This window comes from Myotis lucifugus, unplaced genomic scaffold (assembly GCF_000147115.1).
Source record: "Myotis lucifugus unplaced genomic scaffold, Myoluc2.0 scaffold_229, whole genome shotgun sequence".
NCBI classification, from domain to species: Eukaryota; Metazoa; Chordata; class Mammalia; order Chiroptera; family Vespertilionidae; genus Myotis; species Myotis lucifugus.
In genome coordinates this window covers 828,143-837,133 of record NW_005871277.1, presented here as the reverse complement: position 1 = coordinate 837,133, position 8,991 = coordinate 828,143, and the positions used below count along the sequence as shown (strand labels likewise).

General features: G+C 47.7%; 1 protein-coding gene across 2 annotated transcripts in view; it reads right to left on the bottom strand.

Annotated features, from left to right (window-relative positions):
• TMEM225 (transmembrane protein 225) overlaps positions 1-1,164 on the bottom strand; it is a 9,898-nt gene extending 8,734 nt beyond the window's left edge. For both annotated transcript variants that reach the window (XM_023762059.1, XM_023762060.1), the window contains exon 1: positions 1,057-1,164. In XM_023762059.1, coding sequence (XP_023617827.1) covers positions 1,057-1,153 — 97 coding nt within the window. In that variant the 5' untranslated portion in view covers positions 1,154-1,164. The remainder of the gene's footprint in view (positions 1-1,056) is intronic.
• Positions 1,165-8,991: the final 7,827 nt, after the last annotated feature.

Sequence of the window (8,991 nt, the reverse complement as noted above, 5' to 3'; positions counted from 1 at the left end):
ACAGCTAATCATTTGTAAGAAACAACAGATGCCCTTACAATGAAAGATATATTCCATGGTGGGTTTTTTAAAGCACACTTAACAAACTGAGTAATGCTCTATAATGATCATGCTGATCTTTCAAACATGTATTCAGAGCTTGTAGTAATTTTTCCTCTGAGGATGCCAGAGGTTCACTTAATTGGTGATGAAGTTACAACAGGAGGCGCTTCTTCCACACCCACTGCCAGCGGCTCCAGACAGTTCAGAGCGAAGGCCTCTGGGTGTGGAGGGTTGGAGGGGCCCCTCAGTCCCATGAAGCCCTCAGTCCCATGAACCCCTCAGTCCCATGAACCCAGGTTATGGAAACAAACCCTGGCTGGTGACGACAAGTGGGAGGCAGGTGACAGATGACCTGGGGGGTGAGCGACCGGCCATCCCTAATCCCCGCAGGACACAACAGGCTGCAGAGGAGGAAGCTACTAGTAGCCTGAGATCCCAAGGACAAGGTCTGTGGCCACCTGGAGGTGAGGGCCAGTCCTTCCAGGCTGAGGCCCGGCTGCCCAGGCAGGTCTGGAACCAGGGTCTGTCTGGGAAAGGGGAGGGGAGCAGCGGGAAGGAGAGGGGTCCCCAGCCGTCCTGCTTCAGGCGCTGGTGGAGTAACTGGACCTGCCCACTCGGCAACATTAACTAAAGGACTCTGCGGACCCTGGGGTAGAGGAGAAGGAGGTCTCTGAGCCACGAATAGACCTGCTGAGCCATCATGTGCTGGAGTGACCGGGGAAGCCCGCCTGTCCAGGCCGCGTGTCCGGTGGGCGCTCCTCCCGCAGGGAGTGACTGCAGAACAGCCTGTCCCACTGCCCCTGCTGGGCTCTGGGGTTTAACAGTCTCCCAGGCCCAAGCTCATGAAGAAAGCCACTTGATCCTAAAGCTTTGCTATTTCTGTTAATGCGGTGATGACCTAAGTGTAGCTAAGAAAAGACAGAAGTTTAGCTCTGGCCATTTTATAGATGAAAAGTAGATTCCATCACTCTCCAGAATTTCTCTATTCCTTTAAATATAAATCAAAATACTCACCGTTGCCTGTAAGGCCGGGTGCTGCAGGCCCAGGCCCGGGCCCTCTGACGGCTGGTCCTCCATCGGAAGCCCTTCTGCTGAGATGGGCGCTGAACATGGCCCAGCCCCTTGCCTGGGGCCTGTCTTCAGGCCCCACGCCGCCCGGTGGTGGAAGCTGAATTCACAACAGGTCAAATGTGGCTCCTCTGGGCTCCTCTGGTTCATCGCTCATCAGAGCCAGAGACAGCTGGTGAACATTCTTGGCATCAGCGCCGGCAGATTCTTGAAGGAAGATATTAAGTTGGCTCAGCTGCCCCATTTCTAGGCCAAGATAGCAAACTTGCATAGCTAAGGACTCTTGGATGTCTGTGGCATGGCTTCTTGACAGTGAAAGATGCATTTTTAGTTTAATAGCTGGAAGCTATGATTCGCAGAGATGCTCGGGGGGAGGAAGAGGAGGAGGAGGAGGCTTGGCTCCGAGCTGAGTTCCGTGCACCAAAGCCTGCCAGCCGGCCTCATTTGTATCATCAGCAGCCTCGATACAGGCTCACGAAGCTTGGCTCTCCCCAGCCTGCAGAGTTCAGCTAAACCAAGAGGAACCAAAGACAGGAAGAGGAGGAAAGAGTCACGTGTTTTGAGGGCTTCAAGCCAGGAGGTAGCTATCACCATTCCCAGTTTTGAAACAAGACTCTGGGGCTCAGAGAAGTTAGGTCGCTGGTCAGAACGAGAGTGTCTAGCAGGTGCTGAGATAGTCCAGGACCAGGACAGAGGGCAGAGGCCCGAAGGCAGGTGGCAGATATTGTGGGGTTGCGGGGGGCGGGGGGGAGGGGGGGGCGGGCATTGTGAAGGTGCAGGAGCCAGTTCCCTTTGATTCCTGGGTTGGACCAGGGTCCCCTCCCCAGAGTGTATGCACTGGGCTACCACAAGGGGGCACTGGTAAAATCAAGCCAGTGGGAGCTTATGTGGACTTTTATACTTATTTCATTACTAGAGGCCTGGTACACGAAATTCGTGCACGGGAGAAGGGAATCCCTCAGCTTGGCCTGCACCCTCTCCAATCCGGGAGGACTGCTGGCTCCTAACCACTCACCTGCCTGCCTGCCTGATCACCCCTAACCACTCTGCCTGCCAGCCTGATCACCCCTAACCACTCTGCCTGCCAGCCTGATCACCCCTAACCACTCTGCCTGCCAGCCTGATCACCCCCTAACTGCTCTCCCCTGCCAGCCTGATCCTGAAGAATGTCTGGTCTAATTAGCATATTACCCTTTTATTAGTATAGCTAGGCATGTTCACATATGCATGAAAGTAGAAAGAGCAGTCAAAGCGGTCAATTTAACCCTTATGTGCGCCTCTCCCATGCCCACCTCATTTCCTCCAGGAGACGTTAAAGTAAATCCCAGCATTGCAGTAATTGTACCTGAGAGGACTTCAGCATTTATGTATAATAACTGGACATGTTTAGGCCATAACTGCAATTCTACAATTACGTCTAGCAAAATTTCTAACACCATTGCAATATCAACGAGTACTTGCTCATGGTCAAACCCCTTGGTTTCCTCCAACAACACACAAGAAGAGTCCTTGCAGTGGCTGCTTCCATCAGGCTGCACACAAGGTTTCCGCACTGCAGGGGTCCCTTTAAATCTGTCCCATTTCCCCGCATCCCCGCATCCCCATTCCCCAAGCCGGTTATCTGGCGGAGGAATCTGGGTCACCTGTTTCTGTAGAATTTCCCACGTTCTATATTTAGCTCAGGGTGATGTTTAACTTAAATGTAACCTGGATGCTTCACTAGAGAAGATTCTAGCTTGTTGTTGTTTTGCAGAGTCATAGATGGCTCTGTGTTCTTTTTACACTGTGTCTGGGTGGTTTTTTTGTTTGTTTGTTTTTCAGTGTTGCATCTAAATGAGGGCTTTTAGATAGTCACAAAATCTGGGTCATTATAATAATAATGACAATGATAACAGTACCATAATAATAGCAGTGATTATATACTAGGTGTACCGGTGAGGGATGCAGATTTTTTTCGATAGATGGAGTTACACATATGTTGGTAGATATGCGATTTGATATGTATGCTATTTTGTTGCATTGACAACAAGCTTCAAAACTTCATATGTCAAAATTTTCTGAAGGTGTTAACATCATAGATATGTTTACCCTTAAAAATGTCGAATTTTGTGCCAAAAAAAAAGCATTTGCGGGAAGTTATAATTCATTATTTTGAAGAAAAGTGTTAGCGATGGACATTACTTTGAATGAAGCACTTTTGATGTTTCTCTTGAAATTATCGTGTTTTCCTTGATTACAAAATCTGCATTTTTAACTGGTTAATGGCCAATCCGCATTTTTAGCCGGTATCCGCATTTTTAACCGGTACGCCTAGTATTGAAGGTTGCATGTGCCAGGCACTTTGCCAAAGGCTGCACAGAGCGGTTTTCATTCGAGTACATCCTCGTTTTATGGGGGACCAAGTGGATGAGCAGAGGGACTGACTTCATGACTTGCCCAGGGCACACAGCTGGTACGTGATGAAGCTAGAATTGGAGCCCCCGTCTCATCCCCAAACCCAGGTTCTCTAACCTTCTGTGGGGGTTGGTGACTCCGGTCCAAGAAGGCATCCCACCTAGTGATGCTGGGGAACAGGAAGGACAGAGGCAGAGAGGGCACCCCACAGCCTGGGCTCCTGACAAGACAACAGGGAAGGCAAACAATGGCCTCTTTAGGGAAGACTGAAGCGGGGCAGGTGTGTGCGGAGAGCTGTGTGCTGGGTAGGAGGGACGGTGCACTGTGCCTGTTCTCTTCGGGTAGGTGTACATGGAGTCTGGCAGGGTTGATGGGGTGGCTCCTGGCTGCTTGGGGGTTCCTGGCAGTCCTAGGCTCCCCCTAGAGCAGTGGTTCTCAACCTTCCTAATGCCGTGACCCTTTAATACAGCTCCTCATGTTGCGGTGACCCCCAACCATAAAATTATTTTCGTTACTACTTCATAACTGTAATTTTGCTACTGTTATGAGTCGTCATGTAAATATCTGATATGCAGGATGTATTTTCATTGTTACAAATGGAACATAATTAAGGCATAGTGATTAATCACAAAAACAATATATAATTATAGATGTATTTTCCGATGGTCTTAGGCGACCCCTGTGAAAGGGTTGTTCGACCCCCAAAGGGGTCTCGACCCACAGGTTGAAGACTGCTGCCCTAGAGGAAGGAGAAATCTCCATCTCAGACCATATGTGAACCAGTTCTCAGAATAAGATGCGGTCTGTGGTTTTGGGATTAATGCTCACTGCTGGGACCCTCCCGCAGGGCTCATCTGCACCAAGACAAAAGGTGCCTTTTAGCCCTCGTAAACTTATGCAAATATACTTCTCACATTCAGGGTTCAGACTCCAGACATTTGTAAACAATTTTGCATCTGAAGCTTCCTCTAAATGCCTGAGCATGAAGATTCAATTTAAGCAATCAGCCCATTTGTAGAGAGAAATCACAGATCAGTGACAGTAGATGGAGCTGGGAATAGGGACTGAGCCCTGCCACTCAGCTCAATCAGAGGATTCGGTTCTGAGTGAAGCAGGAAAAAAAGGGGGAGCAACTCCTCTGGATTTCCAGGGCAGGTACAACCCGCCCGCCTTGCTGTCACTTTTTCCCAGCGAGTGAGGCAATGGCAAAGGGCTGCTCAGGGAAGCCCAAGTGAAGAATAGGATAGGTCATGTTGAGTGGTAACAGTCTCACAAGCAACCCATCGTACCCCCAATAGATAGGAAATGCTCACCTGACCAATGAGCCAGGGGGAATCCCGTCAGCCTCCAGGACATCAGCTTCGCATCACCTGGTCAGCATTCATGGCCACAGTCACATCCACTTCTCCTCAAGGCAGAGACGGAAGACATCAAGCCAAAGCTCCGTGTACACACATGTAGTTGCATGTCCACACACAGGTGCGCCTCCGCGTCCCAGGCTTGCTCTAGAAGTTAGCCTTCTTTTCTCTCCATTCGGTTACGACATCCTCTTGGTCACGAACTCCTATTGATTCTACCTGCAAAATTCCCATGGATGCATGAATTTCTCTTCCTTCACTCTGCTCTTGTGTGAACTCGGCCTTCGCTCTTCAGCTTTTATCACACATATGCATGAATGGGCAAAATAGTTCAGGAGGGAGGAGCAAGCCCTAACTGGAGGGGGTTGGGGGAGCCATGAAGGGAGGCTCAAGGTAGACATGACCTTCTGCCTTGCTTCCTCTTATAAACCTGTCCCTAAAGCAGCGGTTCTCAACCTGTGGGTTGCGACCCCTTTGGGGGTCGAACGACCCTTTCACAGGTCGCCTAAGACCATCAGAAAACACATCTATAATTACATATTGTTTTTGTGATTAATCACTATGCTTTCATTATGTTGAATTTGTAACAACGAAAATACATCTTGCATATCAGATATTTACATGACGATTCATAACAGTAGCAACATTACAGTTATGAAGTAGCAACGAAAATAATTTTATGGTTGGGGGTCACCACAACATGAGGAACTGTATTAAAGGGTCGCGGCATTAGGAAGGTTGAGAACCACTGCCCTAAAGCATCCTCACCACGTAGGACAGGCCTCCACATCCTACACACAGTCCTTTAGGACAGCCGTATTCTGTATTCCTTTGTTTCCTTGCTAGTCTTAGAGGTGGGAGCTTGTCTCTCTCTTCCCCTACCTCCACGTTCAGTACCTGGTGAGAAGCTTTGTAAATATTGGCTGAATGGACCAGCGAATGAGGCTCCGACACAATTTGAATCAATAACCCTGAAGCAGTAATGAGTAGTTGTGAATTAATAGGTCAATTCTATTTTAAAATTAAGTTAGAAATGATCTTTTTTTTTCTTCTGTTGATAGACCACTTAGAGAGAATTAGGTCATGAGAGAAGGACGACCACACAAAATACTACACACGAATGCTTATAGCAGCTTTTTCATGATTGCCGAAAAGTGGAAGCAACCAGGATGCCCTTCAGTAGGGGAGTGGACAAATACACGGCAGTTCATTGGAAAATGGAATGTTATTCAGCGCTAAAAAGATATGAGCCATCAAGCCATGAAAGATATGGAAGACACTTCAAATGCATATTACTTTTACAGAAGCCAATCTGAAATGATTCTAACTACTTGACAATCAGAAAAAGGTAAAAATAGAGAGACAGCAAAAAGATCACTGGTTATCAGGGGTTGGGGCAGGAGGAAAGACTCCATTCTTTTTTAAAAAAAAAATTTTTATTGATTTCACAGAGGGAGAGGCAGAGAGAGATAGAAACATCAATGATGAGAGAGAATCATTGATTGGCTGCCTCTTGCACGCCCCCCACTGGGGATTGAGCCCACAACCCGGGCATGTGCCCTAACCAGGAATCAAACCATGACCTCCTGGTTCATAGGTTAGAGCTCAACCACTGAGCCACGCCGGCCAGGCATATTATCTTCATTTTAGAAACAAGAAAAGGAGGCCCAGAGAGGTTATGTGTTCTGCATTTCAAGGACCCACACACCTGAGATTGTGGAGTGGCAAGGTTTATTCGTGATGCAAAATCAAATGAGTTCCCCTCCTGGTTTCTCCATGTCCCATCTCCCTCCCTCCGCCATGGAAAAAGTCCAGCCTTGTCTTCACCAAGGCCAAGGCAGAGGACAGTGTCCAGAGTTTCTGCTTCGTATTAAAACTTAGTTCTTTGGAGCCCTCGTGGTCTGCTGTGGGCCCCAGGTGGGCACTAGACCCGCCTGGTCAAGTGTTCCCTGGTGGGAGAGAACATGAAGGAACCAGGAGAGTGTGGGTCAGAGAAAGAGAGGGAGAGAGAGGGAGGGGCTCTTTGTTTCCCTGGAGTTTTAACCAGGAGCTTTTTCAAAATAACCAACAAACCTCCCAAGCTTTCATGGGCTTCTGAAGGGTCCGCCCCCTGACCAATGATCTTGTTCCCAGGTCAGACTGACAGGTCTCTCTGGTCAAGCACCTCCCCCTGCACCATTTTCACTGGTATTCTGCATATGCTTACCTCTCCCTGCCCCCCCCCCCGCCGCCCCCCAAATCCTATAGGCGAGGGCAGGCTGCTCCCTACACCGGGGAAGGGAGGGGTGTGAAGCTGACTTCCAGGCAAAGCAAACAGGCTCAGTGTCCCAGCCATAAGACAATGTCCAATTCCTTTTGTGTTCTTCTTATTAATATCTAGCTAACTACAGTAACAGAATGAGAATTTCCAGGTGGTAGAAGCGTTTATAAAAAATGGCAGATCAACCGTATTCTTCGAAAATGTCCAAGTCATAATGTTAGGGGCAGGAATATAACATTGGGGACCAGCCATAATTATAAGAAATATTCATCATGCTCTGTTAACCATGATTGTTTTGATCTGATTAAAGAAAAGTACATTCTAACCTGGCTGGGAGTTGTACACGGGACCTGGGAGCTCACCTGGAAATGCTGTCCACCCTCCCCATCCGGGAGCTGCCCATTATCACGGAAAGATGAACAACCTTGTTGAGGAAAGAAATGGAGTCCCGGGTGCCCCCCTGCCCTTTGCAAACCCCCCAGCCCACATGGCCCGCTTTGCCTGTAACCATTGCTAGTATATCCATTCTTATTCCCTTTGCCCAGTTCCCCATGTAATCTTTGTCCTTGTACCCCATATAAGCAGCTGGATTATGGGGGAGGGGGCAGAGCAGATTCCTGGATGACCTGCAGCTCTCCCATGCTGCCGGCATTATTAGAATAAATGCTCATATATAATTCAACCCTGTCTCGGCTTCATTGGCTCAAGTAGTGACAGGCAGCCCGGACCCATTGGTTCTCCAGTTTCAATAATAGATTTTTTTAAAAAAAGACACAAACTTTTACAGATTAGAGGAGACAAAGAACTATGGTATGACAGTACAGTATGCGATCAATCTTCTACTGCAAGAAAAGCAACGCTATAAAAAAGACATAAATTGACAAAATTGAAGTATAGGCAGTAAATTAGATTTAAGTTCTGTATTAATAATCAATTTTCTGAAGTTAATAATACTGTCTGCATAAAAGACAATATTTCTTTCCCTAGAAATGCACACTGAAATATTTTAGGTATAAGAGGCCAGGGCGCATGTAATTTATTCTCAAATAAATGTTTAGTAAAAATGAAAATATGTATGGTACTACATCTAGGGAGACAGCAAATGAGAATAAAATGTTAAAAATAGGTGAATTCAAGTGTAGGGTATAGATGTAATTCTTTTCTATTGCAACTTTATAATTTTAAACCTGTTAGGTCTGATCACATAATCGAATCGATATACCCTCCCCGGGAAACGGACCTTTCGATCATTTCGCAATTGACATTTTCTTTTGCTTAGACCACATTCCATTTTCTAAGACCATTAACTTTCCCCTTCGGACTTGCCCAGGATCCAGACCACCCAGCGAATTCCCCATTGAAAAAGCCCCTCTGGAGTCCTTTAAAATCTCTGACTCCCCTCCCCGTCCCTGGGTGCTGGTACCATTTGGGGGCTCAGCCCATCTGGTTTCCAGATGACCTAATCTATATATATAAAAGCATAATATGCAAAGTGTCCCCTCAGCCGTTCGACCGGGAGACGGGGAGTTCGATTGATCGCTATGATGTGCACTGACCACCAGGGGGCGGCGTAGGCCATGGTGGGAAGGAGAAGGTGGGTGGCGGGGAGGTGGGGAACCTGATCGGCCCTGGTTGCCGGCCAGGCCTAGGGACCCTACCCTTGCACGTGCACCGGGCCTCTAGTAAATGTATAATTCTTTACCCCTTTTGTGTGTTCCTCCTTCGGCGACCCTAACAGAAATTATTTCCAAATATTTTTTTAAATGGCTCATGGAATTGGTTCCCCATTTTGAGCTTCTCTGATTTTGCTTCTCAGAGCCGCCACCATCGCCATCACAGGCAGCCCCTAAGAGGCGCCCTACAGATGTG